Genomic DNA, 20,447 nt, shown 5'->3' on the forward strand with positions numbered 1-20,447 from the left:
ACAAAACAAAACAAAAAAATAAAAAATCTGGTTTGTTGATTTGGGTTAATTCAAAACAAGAGGAAACCAAGAGAATTTCCAAGAAGAACAGAAAAGCAGAAAAGCAAAGAAAAAATAAAAGATTTAGGAATTAAGAAAAAAATTTTTTTTTTCTGTGCAAGAGCAATGGAATAAACTAACAGCACCTGCAGTTTGATCTGGAAAGCTAAAAAGAAATCGCTAATATCTTAAAAATAATTTTGGCCCCTTTTATGCTATTGCCTTAAAATATTTTCTATAATATAGATCATTGAGATTTACATTATATAGAATTTTATGAGAAAAAAATAAACTACTCCCAAGGAACCATTTTTAAGCAGAATTGTTAAAAGCAATAAGTTCATATTATCTTATTGTACCAAATGACGAACACAACCACCATCAGAATTGAGAGAGGGTGAACGAGGCTGGCTTTACCAATAGCGTGGGATGCATCCACCATGGATATTTTGGACACTGGTGTCAGCAGACTGAAGAGCTGCAGGGTCAGGTCTGTGGTGGTGAGGGATGTGAATCCTTTCAGCAGCAGCTGCTGCAGCCCGGAGAAGTCGGCCCACTTGAGCTGCGCCTGGAGTTTCTCAAGCTTTTCTCGGTTCTCAGCCTTGTCAAGTGGCATATGTGCCAGTAGTCTGCTCAACAGCCTTAAGGCCATTAAGTATTCAAACTCAAAATCAGACTCCATCAAGGCCACTGTGACCCAGAAGATGGTGGCCAGTAGGTTGGTGGGATGGTTTATGTGGGATGGGTCCGTGAGACTGTCCTTCAAGGAGGATGAGCTTCTGGTTTTTGAGGAGAGGCCTTGTTGGGTACAAGCCTGAATTCTGTCCAGTGTGGCACTTCGAGGTGGGTCAGAGGATCGGTCGATGACACCAAACTTCTTGGGCACAGAGAAGCTTCGTTGATGCCGGCTCCGTTCTGCAGTCGTGGTGTTGCCGCTGGTGGTTCCAGGGTTCACATTTAGTTGTCCTGTGCTCTTTCTGCTTGCTGTTAGTTTACTGCTGGAGCTTAAATCTGGTGAGGAAGAGCTAGATATAAAAACAAATAAGTTTAATAGGATGCCAACATGTGTCATCAAAAGCCAGTCCTTTCAAGTCCACTGAGAAACACTGCAGGAGGGAAATCATTCTTTAGAAATGCCACTTTTTATTCATTTATTTTTCCTTATCCTTAAAGCTATAAAAAACAAAACAAGAGAATCCCTCATCAACAAAACAAAAAGCCCAATACTGACTGCTACTTATTGAAAATGTAAAGAAATCAATAATTGGCCTTAAAGTTTACTGATATTTCATTTATGTTTTGCTTGAATTTGGGTAGGAGTAATTATGACATAAAATGTACCTGATAGGTATAACCTCCAATATTCTGTTAACTGACTGATAAGGAGAACAGAAATGGGAATTATGCTATGCAGAAAGAAGCTGGTAAATGTTCATGTCAAAGGAAATTTTTTGGTACTTACCAAAATTTAAGAAAAATTATTTCTAAGTCTATGCTGAAAAGGTAAAACTCTTTGTCAACATTCTTGCTATATTTTTACTGATTTAGATGAATCTTTATGTTTATATAGATAAATATGTGTGATGTTTGTAATCATACCAAAACTATCCATAAAAAATGCTCAACTTAAAAATGAAACAAGGCCCAATCGGATACAAGATAACATTACCGACTCAATTTCAAGCAAGATGAGCTCAATAACACAAACGGAATATAGAGTCATGAATAATTTGAAATGAGTTATTAAACATTGGCAGGAGCAAAAAAAAGATACTAAGGTAGGAATTTCTTTGAATGAAGTCAACATTTATTCCAATTGTTTTTATGGCAACAGTTCAGAAGCTTTGTATATATTCATTTAAAAATAATATTTAGCTTTTGCTTCTCTTTATCAATGTAATAAATAGGATAATTATTACATAAAATTTGGAAAAATACTCAAAAAAAGAAATGAAAAATTATTAATATTTTATCATTCAGAGATAACAGTATCTATCTTCCTGATGTTTTAAAATACTTATATAATGCGTGTGTGTGTGTGTGTGTGTGTGTGTGTGTGTGTGTGTGTGTATTATGACTTTTTAACTTAAGAAAGTATTACACATACTTTTTCAGGTCATAAATATACTACAAAAACTAGATTTCTTCTTTGTACTTTGCCTAAAGTCCAGCAACTCCCAAATACTCCTGTATAGTACACTTGATGTCAAAATATCATTAAGCTGATTCTCACCGGGACAATACAGTTAGGAGGTCACTGTTCTTCAAGCAGTCAGACAAGTTATCCACAGCCGCCTCCAAGGTTAGGAGCGCTTCCATTACATAACCCTGCCAAACATGCAAAGATAGCATTTTGTATTGCTTGTAACCATTGTTAATTTCCTGAAGATAAATTTAATTAATGTAAACTTTATTCCAATAATGTTATTGCTGCTTTAATTTATGAAGTCTAAAATAAGCTTTAAGGGCCACTTAGGAAATTCAGATGGCTTAGGAGTTAGCAGATAATCATAAAAATTTATTTCCCTATGTCTAAGAGCCTCAACAGATCACTTTCATTTGAAATCCAACAGCGAGGGGGCAAGCATGACCCTCTGCGGAGGGGAGGGTGGGCATTTGAAATACAGAGTGGCAATGTCTGAAAGCCACAGATCAAGAGGAGAGGCACAGGAAGAGCTGCCTCTGTGGTGTTTTAAACAGCACCTCTGATGGCTGAAAGAAGGAAGCAGATATTGTCTGCAGGTGTGCAGGCTTCCTCAGATGCAGGAACATTTCTGTTTTTCTGAGATGGAATCTCACTTCCATTGCCCAGGCTGGAGCGCCATGGCACGATTTGTGTCATTGCAACCTCTGCCTCCTGGGTTCAAGTGATTCTGCTGCCTCAGCCTCCTGAGTAGCTCAGATTATAGGCGTGTGCTACCACGCCTAGCTAATTTTTGTATTTTTAGTGGAGAAGGGGTTTCACCATGTTGGCCAGCCTGATCTTGAACTCCTGGCCTCAAGTGATCTGCCCACCTTGGCCTCCCAAAGTGCTGAGATTATAGGCGTGAGCCACTGCCCAGCCAGGAACATTTCTGAAGGGAAAGAAGGACTTGGCCAGAGCCAGAGAGCTTGTAATGCCAGCAGCTCTCAACCTGTTCAGCTTCCCAATCTCTGAGCTCTATCTTGAGGGCCTCCTTGTGGCTGTCACTCTCCATTCCTTCTTCAGCTCTTCTCAGTCTACTGGAGACTAACCATACAGAGAGAGGTAGTGCTTTGCACAGATACAGTGGAGGTCCCTGCTCTGGGTAGGGAGACTGTATAACTGCATCCTAGGTTGGCAGCCAGAAACCCCAAACTATACAAAATAATCCCCTGGCCGCCTGCCAAATAAAACCAACCACAAAAACAACAAAGAAGAAGCCACCAGAGGATTTCCAGTTGTTGGCTTATATAAAAGAGATAATATCCACTGAATTTCTAGAACAAGGCTCCTTGGAATAATTTTTGTAAATATAAAAGTCAACCTCTAAAATTGAAAAAATATATTGTACATGTCCAGATGGCTGGAATAATTGTTGACAGAAGAAAGGCTCAAAAATCGTTTACACCTCATTGAGATGAGAGAGCTCATCCTTTATGAGCTCAGTGGTCTTCCCTTCCATACCTGAATCTCATCTCCATGTTCTCCTATCACCTCCACCAATCTTGAGAGAAGGTCAGATAAGGCATGTGCTGACAGAGGTTGCTTGAGGGCCCGGAATATCTGGAAGGAACGACCAGCATAGTGCCTTGAAGAGCTTGCGAGTGCTGTCTGCAATGCAACTTCACTCAGCTGGTGCTCCAGATGGAAGCCTAGGGTAAGAGCCACAGAATAGGTCGGTCTCTACTCTACATGCTCTGCGGCATCAAAGTTACCTCTAAGTTTAAAACAGGCTAACGGCACAGGGCTACCTTGTAGTGGTACTTATTTACAAGTCAACCATTTTTTTTTCTCTTTTTGAGACAGGGTCTCACTCTGCTGCCCAGGCTGGAGTGCAGTGGCATGATCACGGCTCACTGCAGCCTCTACCTCCTGGGCTCTAGTGATCCTCCCACCTCAGCCTCCCAAGTAGCTGAGACTACAAGCATGTGCCACCATGCCTGGATAGTTTTTTTATTTTTTGTAGAGATGGGGTCTCACTATGTTGCCAAGGCTGGTCTTGAACTCCTGGGCTCAAGTGATCTGCCTGCTTTGCCTTCCTAAAGTGCTCGGATTACAGGCATGAGCCACCATGTCGAGCTTTTTTTTTTTTTTTTTGGAAACAGGGTCTTTCTTTGTTGCCCAGGCTGGTCTTGAACTCCTGGGCCCAAAGAATCCTCCTGCCTCAGCCTACTGAGTCGCTGGGATTACAGGTGTGTGCCACTCCACCCACCTCATTTTAAAATAAAAACAAACAAAAACAAAATCTTAGGGAGGTATAGTGTAGTAGAAAAAGGCTTTGGAACAAGATGGTCCTGGTATTGAATTAGAGGCTTTCTAACTCTGGGAAAGGAATTTGTTCTCCATGAGCCTGTTTCCTTATCTTTAACTTGTCTCATACAGTTGTTGTGAAAATTAAACAACTTACAAAGTGCCTAGTATAGTGTCTGAAACGTAACATAGGTTCACAAATGTATTCTTATTTATTACTCTGCTATTTTCACATATTATTCTTCTATACTACTTTTTTTTTTTTACATAGAATACTCTCCTTTTTTTGTAAGGTTGTTAGAGTAGAGGAAATTTCAGAATAGAGGAAAGCTGTTAGTGGGTCTATTCAACTCAAAACACAACTAAGGTCTGTGCCAAAGTCTTTGCTTTATTGATATACAGATATTGAAGTGTAGATACTGTGAAGAAGGCAGCCATAATTTAAACTTTTGCCTGAATATTTGTTTTTCCAATTGTACAAAGGTAATCTCAGTAATCAGAAAACCATTTGATCAGATGGGAATGAAAATGTAAGATAACGCTCATGACCGAATTCTAGGTCATTAAATTATATACTTGTTGTGCCTCTCTGCAGGGAGAAAAGCAGACTACAAGGGTAGGAGGACTGAATGGAAACAGAGACTTAGGCTGTCTCTATGACACAGAGGCTCTGCAGCACATTTGGCTGCTACATGAAAGTGGGCCAGAAGGGATAATTCAATGTCATTGCTCTTAGCTGCAGCTTGGCTACTTGACCCTAGGGACAAATAGATTATACAAGAAAATGTTCCTGCAGAGAAAACAGAGGGCCCTGGAAAATTAACTTCAGACACATTCAGGGTAGTAAACATAGGATTAAACCCATGTAGGCTGTTCGTATCTTATGAATGATGCTTCAAAAAAAGCTTTTTATGTCTTTATTTTGTTTATCAAAATAAAGGTTTGTTTACTGAACCTATTTTCTGTGTGGAGGTTAGGTACCCTGGCAAATGATAAATGTGATTCAAATGAGCAAATGCCCATTTAAATCACAATGAACCTGAAGGCTAGAACTGTACTAGTAGGACTTCAGACTCCACCATCACTGCAACAGTGTCCTGTGAGAAAAGGAAAAGGTTTCTTTTTCTTTCCAGCCACACAGTGAATCTATACTTCCCAGTCTTCCTTGCAGTTAGGTGTGCCCAGGTACCCGAGTTCTGGCCCATGAAATGTAGAAAGAAACCCACTGGATACCCCATTTAAGTCTGGGGTGTCAACTCATCCTGAGGAATCCTCTTCTCACTCTCTCTTCTTCCACCTGCTGGCTGGTTGCAGAGGGCCCAGCAGAGGCCTCAGCCTAGGGGGTGGCACAGCCTCAGGCTGGAGGGTCCTGAAGCACCTAGCGGAAGGCCACCTGCCAAACACCTGCACTGAACTGTTACAGGACCCAGGAATAATCTTCTGTTGTGTTAAGCCTCTGAGCTCTGGGAGCTGTTTGTTACAGCAGCTATGCCGCCCTGACTAACACAAGTATTTCCAGGAATACATTGTGTATGTATAGAGAAAACAGGCCAAAAGCAGGGATGTACAAGGAAATCAGAATCAGTAAAAATTGATCAAGGTGCAAAAAGACTTAGACTTTATGCAGCCTGAATTACCCTCCAAGAATCCAGTATAAGGCATTTATATATTTTCTCATGTTTATTATTTTCATTCAATCCAAGATTTTAGATTAATTAATGGTTTACATACAAATAGTAAACTTCTTCCTTTGGGCTGTGTTCAATTATTAATTGGCTTTTGAGGTCTTCATATTTTAAACAAATTCCAAAGGGGAAACTGAAAACTAGAAACGGAAGTCTATTCCTAGCAATGACTCTCCCATTTTGGTCTGTCAGTATCTTTTGTTTTTTAGTAAGTGTCCTCTGATAATGAAAAGATATGTGGCTAATCCAAAATGTTTCAAACTGGGAAATGTGCTAATTATCAGAGCAGCTGGAAAAGCCAGGGAGCTGGATTTAATATTGCCAGCCTGGTGTGAGGAAAAAAAGGCAGAGACGGTTTTACAACTTGTTGAGAAACCAGATTTAAGTTTCACACACAAATCAGCCCAGGCCAACTTGGACCTGAAGGAATTCAGCAGAAGGCAAACACTTAAGTATCATGATGCTAAAGGACTCACACTCTATTTAGAATATTGAATTGTCATTTGCACAGGAATTGTTAGCAAAAACTTTTAAAGCCAGAAACATTTTATCACAATTAAAAAAAAAAAACAGTTTGACCATTTAACCAGCCATTTAACCAGACTGATGAGAGTCAGTCAATTAATGAGATTAATTCCTCATAGCCTTCTTTAAAGAAAATGTTATAGGCACAGTTTAATTCTAGTAAGGTAAATGAAAGAAGTAGAACAAGTATGTCGGGAAAATTATTTGATAGCATAACGCAAATATACACGGCATTAAATACCACGCAGTTAGGCAGCATCTGAACAAGCTTCAGAACTCCCCTGTGAATACGCTCGTGCTATGATGTGGAGTGCAGGACCGCTCTAAGGCGCTGTAATCATCATATAGAGACAGTGTCCATTACAGAACAATGCTGAAAGAGGGATCTGTGCAAATAAGATGAAGTACCTGATTTGGAATCTTTAAATACAGATACAACGTGACGTAGAAAATTAGTGAGCTGTTCAGCACTCTTTGAATTTTGATTTTTAGGTGTGATGTCTTCATGGCACCAAAGTGGACCAAATGCCCTTAAACAAAACACACAAAATGTCAAAAATATAACTGTCATTTTACATTTTTAAAACTATACATACAGTCCTGACTCCAAACATATAACATATTTAAATTTTTTGCAATCTATGCATCTGACAAAGGTCTAATCCCAGCATCTATAAGGAACTTAAACAAATTTACAAGAAAAAAAAACCCATTAAAAAGTGGGCAAAGGACATGAACAGACACTTCTCAAAAGAAGACATATATGCAGCCAACAATTATATAAAAAAGGCTCAACATCACTGATCATTAGAGAAATGCAAATCAAAACCACAGTGAGATACCATCTCACACCAGTCAGAATGGTGATTATTAAAAAGTCAAAAAATAATAGATGCTGGCAAGGTTGTGGAGAAAAAGGAAGGCTTTTACACTGTTGGTATGAGTATAAATTAGTTCAACCATTGTGGAAGACAGTGTGGCGATTCCTCAAAGACCCAGAGACAGAAATACCATTCGACCCAGCAATTCCATTACTGGGTGTATGCCCAAAGGAATATACGTTGTTCTATTATAAAGACACATGCATGCATATGCTCACTGTAACACTATTTCCAATAGCAAAGACACGGAATCAACCCAAATGCCCATCAATGACAGATTGGATAAAGAAAATGTGGTACATATACACCATGGAATACTGTGCCACCATAAAAAGGTACAAGATTATATCCTTTGCAGGGACATGGATGGAGCTGGAGGCTATCATCCTTAGCAAACTAACGCAGGAACAGACAACCAAATACCGCATGTTCTCACTTATAAGTGGGAGCTGAATGATGAGAACACATGGACACATTGGGGAGAATAACACACACTGGGGCCTACTGGAGGGCGGAGGGTAGGAGAGAGAGAGGATCAGGAAAAACAACTAATGGATACTGGGCTTAATACCTGGCTGTGAAATGAAATAGCCTGTACTACAAACCCCCTTGACACACATTTACCTATGTAACAAACCTGCATACCCTGCACATGCACCCTCGAACTTAAAATGTGAGTTAAAAAAATACTTTAAACAATTTTATGAATTATTTTGGAAGTACATTTCAGTCTTATAAACCTTATCAGCATACTCAAAACACATCTAATTTATAGAGTCATTTTAAAATGTTTTAAATTAAATTCATTTACAAAATTAAAACCTCCCAATTCACCAGAACAGTGCTTGGCATACCATAAGTGCTACATGTTTGTTTGTTAAGTAAAATGATATCAAATGTTAAGTGAAATAAAGATTTAGACATGGACTCAATTTTCACATTCTAGCATTTGCAGAGGTAACGCTTTTATCAGGATCACATCGAGTTGCAAATACCATACAATCAAACTGAAGACATGGCCTCTGTCATCTACTTGGTTTTCAACAGTAAGAATGGAATGGAGCCAGGTAGGAGAATTTCAGAGAAGAGTTATTCCAAACACGTGGTACTGACAGATGGTGAGTGGTGACAATACTTTTCCTTTCCACAAATCATGCGGGTCTCTGAAGTACCCTGTATGTGCAGGCATACTGTACGTAGGCACCATCAGCTCCTGTCCTAAGCTTCCTGCACATTAAATCCTACATTAAGTTGAGAGCTGCACAAAATAACCTGAATCATGAATTGTGGAAAGAAAATACTCTTTTTTTATTGTTTGCATTAATTGATGCATTAGCTGAAGAAAGCAAGATCATGTGAGATATTAGATAACACATACACAGACTAGATTTCCAGGACTTAACTCACTGAGAAAGGGGAGCATGGCACCCAGTCACAGGCAAGCATGCTTTACACAACTACCAGACCGCAGGGTGTTCGAAATCCTGAAGCCTTACAAGCTAAATGGTTAATGAGAAGAACCAGAAGACCTAACCAGGACCACTTGCAGTTTCTCTTGGTTTTGATTTATTAGTTTGATTCCTTTCCTATTATGCTTCCTATTGTTTCTGGTTTCTGACTGCCTTTTACAAATGACTCTTTGGACCAGATGAACAGATAATGGTCCCCTTGGCAGCTGCTTCTGGGTTGACCATGGCTAATATCCTTGATTTCCAGAGTGATGTTCTTTGCCAAGTCTCAGAACTACTAACCCCTGGCAACTCTGATAGATGACTAAAGGCACGCTCACTGTGGGGCACTACCACCTCCTGCCTCCATCTGCGGCATCATCATTATCTACAAAATCCCCTTGCCCATCAACTGTCACATCAGTGGGATCCAGAAACTGCTACCGATGTCTGCCTTTCACAAATTGTAATTCTCTGTATCTCAGTGTCTGTTCACACAGACTCCAGCAGTTGCAATTGAGAAGAGAAACAGGACTTTGTTGGAACCCCAGGATCACTTTTCCATCTGTGTGGTTTAAAGCGTTGGCAATTTTCCAAAAGACCAACCTGCAAATAGCAGCGGACTCCTAACCCCTTATTACCTGGTCGTCAGAAACTCAATGAGCTTGTTTGCCTTCTCGTCTGTTTCAGCAGCTGTGTCCACATCTTCTACCTCCTGGGTCATCTGTGGGAGGTTTCCACTGCTGCCTCCCAGACTGATGCTGGAGGAGGTGGAGCTTGAGCTAAGCCCTGAGTCGGGCACTGGGGACGACTGGTCCTCTCTCAGGAAGTCAAAGCCACCTGGTGGGAGAAGAAGGTCAAGGAGGGATGTACTAGGCAGTGTGCTTGTCAGCATGCTTAATGAGGTCCACAGAGGAGCGCAGAGAAGTGTGGAGTTATTTAAATTCTGGGGAGAAAATGGTTGCTTTTGGCTGTGGCTATGATTAAATGAGACTGACAGTTTTTCTTTGTTTAGGAAATCAGTTGCACTGCTGTGTAAATGAGTGTGTATTTGGGAATAGGAGGTGATGTGCTGCTTTCTACTCTGCTATTTGATACTTTCTATAAAAGAAAGGTATGTGTGTGTGTTTGTATGCATGCATGGACCAGGCAAACGACCAGTTCAACTGTAACAGTTCATCTACTAACTGTGCACTTAATAAATGATTCGTGGGTATTAGTCTTCTAAAACATGTGAAATGGGCCGGGCGCGGTGGCTCACGCCTATAATCCCAGCACTTTGGGAGGCCAAGGCGGGCGAATCACGAGGTCAGGAGATCAAGACCATCCTGGCTAGAATGGTGAAACCCTGTCTCTACCAAAAATACAAAAATTAGCCGGGCGTGGTGGCGGGCAACTGTAGTCCCAGCTACTTGGGAGGCTGAGGCAGGAGAATGGCGTGAACCCAGTGGGTGGAGTTTGCAGTGAGCCGAGATCACACCACTGCGCTCCAGCCTGGGAGACAGAGCGAGATTCTGTCTCAAAAAAACAAACAAACAAACAAAAAAACCATGTGAAATGATACCCTGTTTGAGGATACCAGTCACTTAATGGCTGGTTACTTATACATAATATTTTTGAGTAAATGTGCCCAGAAGCTTTAGTATTATGTGTATATTGATATATTTTAATAGAATATGTTTTATGGTATTCAAAGAAATATGGCATAAGCAAATACTGTTTCTTCATTATATACTTGGTTGACATTCTATACCTCTGGGTAGGCTGTGGGTTTGAAAATGTATATATGCAACTATCCCTTTTCCCCTACTTAATAATCATAAAAAGTATGTAGTGCTGGTGTGTGTCTGATAGATATACTGAATTAGATGTGAGGAGTCCTGGGTTTGAATAACATTTCTGCCACTTACCGTGTAGCCTCAGGGAATTTATGTAATTCTCTGTATCTCAGTGTCCTATTATAATAAAGTCAAGACAATAATTTCTGTCACACACATTTTTAGTGTGTATTTGAAAGCAACCATAGTTGAAACTAGGTGCTTAATAAATGTTTATAAAAAAAGAACATTTCCCATAATCTTTGTACACCTATTCCCTGTGTCCTGTAGAGCCAGTCACTTTAGCTATCTACTGTTTGTCTTGCCTATGAATATTGTATGTGTTTTTGGTAAATCTTCACTTTAAATCATTTATACCACATCACTGGTATAATAAATGCAAAACTGATGTACACAGATATACACAACTTATCAGATATTACAATTTTCTCTGCCTAACATTTAAAAAAATACATTCTTATCTTTAGGACTTAGAGCAGCTAGAACTCTTCCGTTTAATTAAACATCTACAGCAAAGGGAGTTTTGTATTTCTAAGAGGCTATTGATAGGTTATTTTCAATTAAGTGTAGCTTGGTTCAAAGTGAAGTGCTTAAATTGAGGTCAGTAGGCCTTAGGTCTCAGAGATAATGATGATTTCATATTTGTTTTCCAAACAGCTATGTTAACATCTGTTAGAAGCCAATACATTGGTGGGTACAAGTGATAAATAAAAGGTGCACCCTTTTCACAGTAATGCAGAAAGCACACAGTGACATGTGAAATGTCGCACCATAGCTAGCGCCAATGCAATGTGTAAAATAGGTAAAAAAATAATTAGTCCCTGAACTCTGTTAATTGGTAATCTTCATCATCATTTTAAGATATTTTAAATGTTCTGGTTCTAAATGAAAACCACTATTACCCGTTTTCATGAATGGCGCGACATGGCAGAGTAATGTCTTTGACTCAGTTAATGCCATCTGTTCCTATTTCTAAGAAGAATTTTTTTTTGTTTCAAAACAGCAATGGTTTTTAACAGGCTCCCACTAATGGTGTCTTCAAGGAAAAGGTCAGTCATTCAAAAGTGAAAATTCCTTCATGGGCACTAGAAGGCACACAAGTGATATATCTGGCACCTTGGCTGTGCCCTGCTCTCAGGCAGTAGCAAGGGTCACTATTTTGTGCGTTCTCATCCTTTGGTGTTCTAGACTGCTGCTCCTGGCCGGTGGGCACTTACATTTCCAATGCATCAGGAAGAACATATTCAATGGGGGCAGCAATCATATATATAACCAGGAAAAATATATTTTAAATATTCAATAATAAAGAAAGCTTTTGAGAGGCAAGTTCACATCAAGTGAAATGGTGTGTATTTATTGCACTGTTGATTTACCACGTGGAAAGTTGGAGGTCATAGCATGAGAGAAGCTAACTTGGGCTCCACTGGCACCCACAGTTAGTTATCTCTGCATTTGTAACTGTCCTAGGCTCTCTATCAGTCCTTCTCTGTTACCTGTATAGAGATATTCAGGTTGGTAGGCTGGCTGCACGGTTAGAGTCTTAGCTTCACCCATCTCTCGGGTCTGCAGGAGCACGGAAGCAATGGAATGGAAATTGCTGTTGCAAGAGAGGGCAATCAAGAGGTGAAGAAGCAGTTTTTTGCTGTGTTCAAAGACTTCAGGCCGGTAGTGGTCTAAACCTGGAAAAAAACAGTAGAATCTAAGTATAAACAAACCTTAAGCTCGTTTAGATTCCAGGGATAGTAAAGATTCCAGGATACTCAGGAGGAACATCTTAAAAGAATGTTTAGTTTTCTTTGTTATTGTTTGGGTTACCAACATACAGAAGTTGGGCTTAGGAAAAATAAAATGCTTTATTTCTTAAGTAAAATGTTCTCATAAAATGCTGATAGATGAACTTTTCTTGACCTCTCTGTAGCATTTGATGTGGTTAGCATTCCTTCTTCTTGAGATGTTCTCTTCCTTGGATATCCCTGTTACTGAAAGATTCTGATTGTATTAGTCTCTTTCTAACTGAATTTCTGAGTTTCCCTGGCTGGTTCCTCTTCCCATTTTTGCTCTACAAAGCTCAGGACTTGACCCACTCTGTCCTATATCCTTTCTTTTTATACGCTGACTATGTCTCATAGCTTCAAATTTACCACTTCAGCCCAAGACTCTCAAAAAGGCCCAACTTATTTTGGATATCTTTGTAGATGTGGCACTAGTGAGAAACCACTGTATTTACATGGTAGAAATAGAGCAATTTCAAACAGTGACCAAGTAGCTGACATTTCAGAGCAGATGTCACAAAAGGGCAATGAAAAATGGTGGAGATCAAATATTCCCAAAATGACTCAAACAGGATGTCAACGTGAAAGGAAATCTCTATGAATTACTTCTGTATATTTTTAACCCGATTGGCTAGAATGCCTTTTAGATCCAGTCTTACCTAAGAAGACAGCATGAAGTAATAATGGTAGATGAAGCGCCCAATCTTCTCGTACACTGTGATCCACCACCATTTCAGTCATAAAAATTACAGCAATATTGCACCTAATCAATGAAATAATGAAATTAATGCAACTTCTGAAGGGGATGGAAATACTAGTAGATCATTAAGTTACAGTACAATATAACTCTTAAGTGTTTTTAAAACATTACATAAGGCTCTTATTCGAGGGAAATAGAGTTTAACTTGTAACGCAGCATAGAGCTCCACAACAAGAAGAAACATTGGTTGAGCTAATCACATAAAGAAGAGTCTCTAGCCACTAGGCAATAAGAGCTAAGGGATGAAGAAAAATCAAAGACAAGGTCCCTCTCATCAAGTTGCTTACAGTCTAAAAAGCATCACAGAATGCATGCCCATATCCAGATTACATCAAGGAGAAATTCAAAGGTCACAGGCAGCTTTGAATGTTGATTAACATTTGACCAAACTCTGCTAATATGCTGGAAGTTGGCAGTCAAATCAGGCAAGATCCCACTGATGGATAAGATAATTTAATGTGGTGGGACCTGGACTAGGTTTTTCTCTTGTCATAGGTAGAAAAGTCCAGTCAAAGCTAAGGTTTCCTTCTCCCCACACACGCTGCTCACCTGTGGAGTGGCCCCCGGGGAGTGATGGTCTCCGGGAGATAGTCAACCAGGGGGGCCCAGCATCCTCCAGTACAAGGCATCGGTAAGGGCTGCGGCTGCTTGGTCTCTGTAATAGTCAGCAACCAGCCCGTGTAGGGAGAAATTGGATCATCTGGAGGGTGAGAAAGACAACTGTGCTTTATTTTCAGGGAGAGACTTGTTTTCTCTACTTGATGTTTTCAGAATAAATTTTAAAAATGTATGCTTGTAAAAATAACTTTATTTTTCATTAAAAAGTTTTTTTTTAGGGACAGGGTCTCGCTGGCACCCAGGCTGGAGTGCATTGGATTGATCAAAACTCACTGCAGGGCTGGTTACAGTGGCTCATGCCTGTAATCCCAGCACTTTGGGAGGCTGAGGTGGGTGGATTACCTGAGGTCAGGAGTTCAAAACCAGCCTGGCCAACATGGCAAAACCCCACCTCTACTAAAAACACACACACACACACACACACACACACACACACACACACAATAGCCGGGCATGATGGCACGTGCCTGTAATCCCAGCTACTTGGGAGGCTGAAGCAGGAGAATCGCTTGAACCTGGGAGGTGGAAGCTGCAGTGGACCGAGATCATGCCACTGCACTCCAGTCTGGGCGACAGAGTGAGACTCTGTTTGAAAAACAAAAACAACTCACTGCAGCTTCAAATTCTGGGGCTCAAGAGATCCTCCTGTCTTAGCCTCCCAAGTAGCTGGGATTATAGGCATGTGCCACCACACCTGGCTAATTAAAAAATTATAGTTATTATTTTAAATAGATGGGGTCTCAACATGTTGCTCATGCTGGTCTCGAACTCCTGGACTCAAGTGATCCTCCCACCTTGGCCTCCCAAAGTTTTGGGATTACAGGTGTGAGTGCCTGGCCAGAAATAACTTTCCAACGATTTCATTTGGTGAGTATGAATTACATGATCAAATGGGTTAGAATTACTTGTTTGGGTACTACTTGAATAGTTATTACTTGGTAACTAATTTATAATTATTCATTATAAAGCAAAGCAGAATACAGATATACAAAAAGAAAAACATTAAATCGTGTTGAATTCCCATCTCTATGAAAATTTGCTCTTCCAGTCTTCCTCATCTCAATAAAGCAAAGTTTGGCCTGGTCGCGGTAGCTCACCCCTGTAATCCTAGCACTTTGGGAGGCCAAGACGGGTAGATTACTTGAGGTCAGGAGTTTGAGACCAGCCTGGCCAATATGGAGAAACCCCATCTCTACTAAAAATACAAAAAATTAGCCGGGGGTGGTGGTACACGCCTGTAATAATCCCAGCTAAACAGGAGGCTGAGGCAGGAGAATCGTTTGAACCCAGGAGGTGGAGGTTGCAGTGAGCCGAGATCATACCACTGCACTCCAGCCTGGGTGACACAGCAAGACTCTGTCTCAAAAAAAAAAACACAATTTCATATTTCCAGTTTGCTCAGGACAAGAGACTTAAAGTCATCCCTGACTTTCCCCTCATATCCCATACTCAAATAATAATCACAGTGATGATGACGATAACAATAATAATAAAAATCATGACATTAGGAACTAGCACAGAGGGCTTACTTGACGCCAGGCACTGGCCTATGCATTTCACATATTAATGGCCCAATAATAGGTATCTATTTTATCCCCATTTTGTAGAGAAGAAAGTGAGGTTCAGTAACTTGTCATCCACATATTCAGAGAGCTGTGCCCTCAAAACATCTCCAGAATCTGAGCACTGTTCTCCACCTTCACCACTACTTCTAGACTAAGCCACCATCCTCTCTTGCATGGGCCACTGCAATAGCCTCCTTAACTGTCTCACTGCTTCCATCCTTGTCCTGTCGTCTTCCTCATCTCAGTAAAGCACAATTTTGGCTGGTCGCGGTAGCTCACCCCTGTAATCCGAGCACTTTGGGAGGCCGTGGCGGGTAGATCACTTGAGGTCTATGTTCCACAGAGCAGACAAACCAATTCTTTTAAAACAAGTTCAGTAGTGTCTCTTTCTCTGCTCAACACCCTCCACTGGCTCTCCACAAATCCACACCCGTGGCCTTTAAGGCCTTACAAGGTCTTCCCCCTCCATGTTCCTCTCCTGGCTTATCTTCTACCAGCGCACCCTTGCTCACCCCACCCCACTCATCCTAGCTTCCTTGCTGTTCTGTGATCAGGCTGGGCCCCATACAGCCTCACGGCCCTTGTATCTGCTGCTCCCTATGGCTGGGATGGTCATCTGCAGACAGTTGTATGGCTCACTTCTTTGCTTCATTCAAGTCTCTGCCCTAATATCACTTTATTACAGCAGCTTTCCTTGACTACTCTATTTAAATTGACTCCCAACCCCAATCACTTTTTACCCTGCTTGCCCTGCTTTAGTCCCTCCCCCTCCACCCATGGATGATCACCAATTCACCAGCACCACCTCCCTCCCCAACTCTAATGTAAGCTCCAGGAGAGTGGGGACTTCTTCTGTTCTGTTGTTTTTTCCCTACTACCTACAATGGTGCCTGGCACGTGGTAAAGGATCAATAAATATTTGTTGAATGAATGAACTTCACAATATTATCTTTAAAGTAAGTATAGGCCAGGCGTGGTGGCTCATGCCTGTAATCCCAGCATTTTGGAAGGCCCAGGTGGGTGGATCACTTGAGGTCAGGAGTTCAAGACCAGCGTGGCCAACATGGTGAAACCCTGTCTCTACTAAAAATACAAAAATTAGCTAGGTGTGGTGGCGCACACCTGTAGTCCCAGCTACTAGGGTGGCTGACGCAGCAGAATTGCTTGCACCCCGGAGGTAGAGGCTGCAGTGAGCCAAGATCGTGACATTGCACTATAGCCTGGGCTACCGGTGAGACCCTGTCTCAGAAACAATAATAAAAATAAAATAAAATAAGTACAGCAACACTTTTCACGTTTATTTCTTATCATGCTCCCAAAGCAGGCCAGCAGCATTTAAGAAGAGCAATACAGGTGGGCACAGGATTTAACCCAGGTATTTGGCTGCAGACCAGTTGGTTTATTCCTGGGATCAGTTTATGTATTAAGAGGAAGAACATACTACGTCGTCTTTAGGCAATTTGATAACAACATAATTTTTCTTTCCTTCACTTCTGCAAGGTAGTGCGAAGTCGTTGATTTGATGCTGCTGGCCCACTGTAGAATGCTGGCCTTAACATTTACAGAGCTGGTGGAGGGGTGTCTTCCTGTTGTGACAACTGAGGCTCTGAACGAAGACAGGCATCAGAAAACCAGAACCAAGAACACCCTACTTCTCATGGGTTGTGGCTAAGAGGGTTTCAGTGGAAAAGGTCAGGACTTCCCTCAGGAAGAGTGACTACTGGCTTTTTCTAATACACTGACAAGTGAGCAACCAGAACCCTATAATTCTATGCCATGAAGCTTGGCCACAACAATTTTAGCCTGGAAAAAATTTAAAGCAGGTGCACTAGTAACTCATCTCGGTTCTAACTCTCAGCAAATTACCTACAAGTAACTTACTTGCAGCAAATTAACTTCTCAGATAATCATCCAGGATAAGTCAGTTGCCAAATGTACTGCTAGGTACTAGCTACTCTTCAATAAAACTTGAAAGGGAAACAAAAAGGGAGAATATTGAAGAATTAAAAAGTAAATTGTGAGATTTCTGTTAGGAAAGGATATGTTATTCTTTGTTTCAGTGATGTTTTCAGATATATATCCAACCAGCCAAAATGTGCTGAGAGGAATTAAGGTGGCCTAAACTTAAATTTTTCTGTCCTCAAACTTTGGGTTACCAGATATTGCCACAGTAACCAGACTTTTCTTGAACCAACTCTCCATTTCTCAAGTACTACTTTCCTCATCTCTAAAATCTGGTGCCTTCTAGAAGTAACGACCTATGGTACTGAGATTTGACTATTCAGTGTGTGGATGGTACAATCCCCTAAGGGGACACACAAAGGAAGGAAAACACAAACAGCTTTATTTTACTTCCTATTGACAGCTCTAGTGAAGGTTTTATAGGGACATAGCTGAAACTTAACCTACGTTAGAGCATGATAATTACATATGGATTTTAGACACGCCTTCCATCAGTATTTTAATGGTAGAGAACTGCCTGTCTGTGCATTCAGAAGTAGAATAAGGGTAGCTGAAATGTGGCCTTATTGGAACTATCTAGTTCTTACCTGACATTGCACATTTCTGTAAAAACAAAACAATTCAAAACAACAATTCAAAGCACCAACTTACAAAATGAACTTAACTCATGAAATGTCAGTATATTTACAATTTCTGACAAAAAAGAATAAATCCCACAAGATAATGATTTCCTTAGCAAATCTAAAATGTCACTGTGAGCATTCTTTGGTTTCAGAATTTCTGTAACTTGTGACCAACTAATACTCTGTATCTGCTCAATATCTACAGAAGCTGTCCAGGGCTTAAACAAAATCGGTAAATGCACTGACCTTTTTGGTTTTCCCAACTACCAGAAGAAATTCCTGTCACAAAGCTAACTCCCAGGTTAGCAAGGTTTTCATTAGGCTATGGAGACTATGCCATTGAGAAATTCAACATAGGAACAGATCCTATCCTGAGTGAGCAGACTTTCAAATCTTCAAGGTTAAACCCACTCACAAGATAGGTAGAAAAACTGAACCGCAACATTTGTTTTCGCCGAGGCTACAGTGCAGTGGTGCGATCTCGGCTCACTGCAAGCTCTGCCTCCCGGGTTTATGCCATTCTCCTGCCTCAGCCTCCCGAGTAGCTGGGACTACAGGCACCCGCTACCGTGCCTGGCTAATTTTTTGTATTTTTTAGTAGAGACGGGGTTTCACCGTGTTAGCCAGGATGGTCTCGATCTCCTGACCTCATGATCCGCCCGCCTCGGCCTCCCAAAGAGCTGGGATTACAGGCGTGAGCCACCGCGCCCGGCCAACAACATTTGTTTTCTAACGGGACTATGACTTAGTGTATTTTCCCCACATGCATCACCAACAAAAAATGTCAAGAATATAAAAACACGGCCGGGCGCGGTGGCTCCCGCCTGTAATCCCAGCACTTTGGGAGGCTGAGGTGGGCGGATCACGAGGTCAGGAGATCGAGACCATCCTGGTTAACACGGTGAAACCCCGTCTCTACTAAAAAATACAAAAAATTAGCCGGGTGTGGTGGCGGGTGCCTGTAGTCCCAACTACTGGTGAGGCTGAGGCAGGAACATGACGTGAACCCGGAAGGCGGAGCTTGCAGTGAGCCAAGATGGTGCCACTGCACTCCAGCCTGGGCGACAAAGCGAGACTCCGTCTCCAAAAAAAAAATATATATATATATATATAAACACAGGAGTGGATGGTAGTTTGAATTTTTATAATTTTGATTTGTCCATGGTTTTTTTTTTTTTTAACTTTTGAGGATGCTGACTCTATGCTCATCTGCATAGGTGGATTAAATGGTTACTTAATATCTATAGGCCCTTTTAGTAATCAGACCAAGAACAATCAGAACACTCATTTTCCATCCTCTGACCACTTGCGTTCTGTCTGAAAGTCCACAGCCTGTTGGTACTTACTTTTATCTTCATCATAGGATCCTCCAGAGCTATTGCTGTATCTTGACTCGAGGCGAGTGTGGGCTCTGATGACATTACTAAACCTTCAAATACAAGAACAACCGGAATGAAATATTAACATGTGTGCATGTGTGCTTTTTTTTTTTTTTTTTTTGAGTTGGAGTCTCACTCTGTCACCAGGCTGCACTACAGTGGTGCGATCTTGGCTCACTGCAATCTCCGCCTTCCAAGTTCAAGCGATTCTCCTGCCTCGGCCTCTCAAGTAGCTGGGATTACAGGTGTGCACCACCACACCTAGCTAATTTTTGTATTTTTAGTAGAGACAGGGTTTCACCATGTTAGCCAGGCTGGTCTCGATTTCCTGACCTCGTGATCTGCCTGCTTCGACCTCCCAAAGTGCTGGGATTACAGGCGTGAGCCACTGTGCCCGGCCTATGCTCTTACTCATAAACTGACACTATGGTTTAGCGGTTGGTTTTTCAGCTGCTAGTTGCCAATGGTGCTTTTCTTAAAGGAATGCTGTAAAAATTGTACCCCAAACATTTCTTGTTTCCTTGAGAGGGTCAGTGGTCACTCTTGCTCATAAGCACAAGTCCAAACCTTGAAAAGATAAAAATTTTAAGCCTAATATTTCAATTGAACTAGAAAATGGTAACATTTGCTTTGGAAAGAAAACGGGCATGATACTGAATAACATGATTCCCTTATTTACATAGCCTGAACCACAGTAGGTGGTCAACAAATATTTCCCGAATGATTAAACAACTGAAAGTACATAGAATGGGAAATACACAAAAATAGCTTTATAATAAATCTTGGACTTTACCCAGCATTAAAGTTTCTCTTAAAATAGTTTGAGAGTGTTCAGGGAAAGGTCCTAGTTGGGGATTGATGTAACCAGAAGGACTCTTTGGTCTGGTCTCTCTTGTGGCTTGTTAAGAAGTAACCCCTAC

General features: G+C 41.0%; 1 protein-coding gene across 8 annotated transcripts in view; it reads right to left on the minus strand.

The window, feature by feature from the left end:
- Nucleotides 1-20,447, minus strand: part of FRY (FRY microtubule binding protein) — a 458,299-nt gene that overhangs the window by 60,602 nt on the left and 377,250 nt on the right. For all 8 annotated transcript variants that reach the window (XR_004031657.1, XR_004031658.1, XM_030818558.1 and 5 more), the window contains 9 exons: nt 19,495-19,577; nt 13,930-14,080; nt 13,280-13,383; nt 12,342-12,527; nt 9,652-9,850; nt 7,090-7,211; nt 3,686-3,873; nt 2,273-2,367; nt 457-1,064 (listed from right to left, as the gene is read on the minus strand). Coding sequence is in view for 6 of the 8 variants with exons in the window: in XM_030818558.1 (XP_030674418.1) it covers nt 457-1,064; nt 2,273-2,367; nt 3,686-3,873; nt 7,090-7,211; nt 9,652-9,850; nt 12,342-12,527; nt 13,280-13,383; nt 13,930-14,080; nt 19,495-19,577 (1,736 nt within the window). In the remaining 2 variants the exon portion in view is untranslated. The remainder of the gene's footprint in view (nt 1-456; nt 1,065-2,272; nt 2,368-3,685; nt 3,874-7,089; nt 7,212-9,651; nt 9,851-12,341; nt 12,528-13,279; nt 13,384-13,929; nt 14,081-19,494; nt 19,578-20,447) is intronic.

This window comes from Nomascus leucogenys, chromosome 9 (assembly GCF_006542625.1).
Source record: "Nomascus leucogenys isolate Asia chromosome 9, Asia_NLE_v1, whole genome shotgun sequence".
Taxonomy (NCBI): Eukaryota; Metazoa; Chordata; class Mammalia; order Primates; family Hylobatidae; genus Nomascus; species Nomascus leucogenys.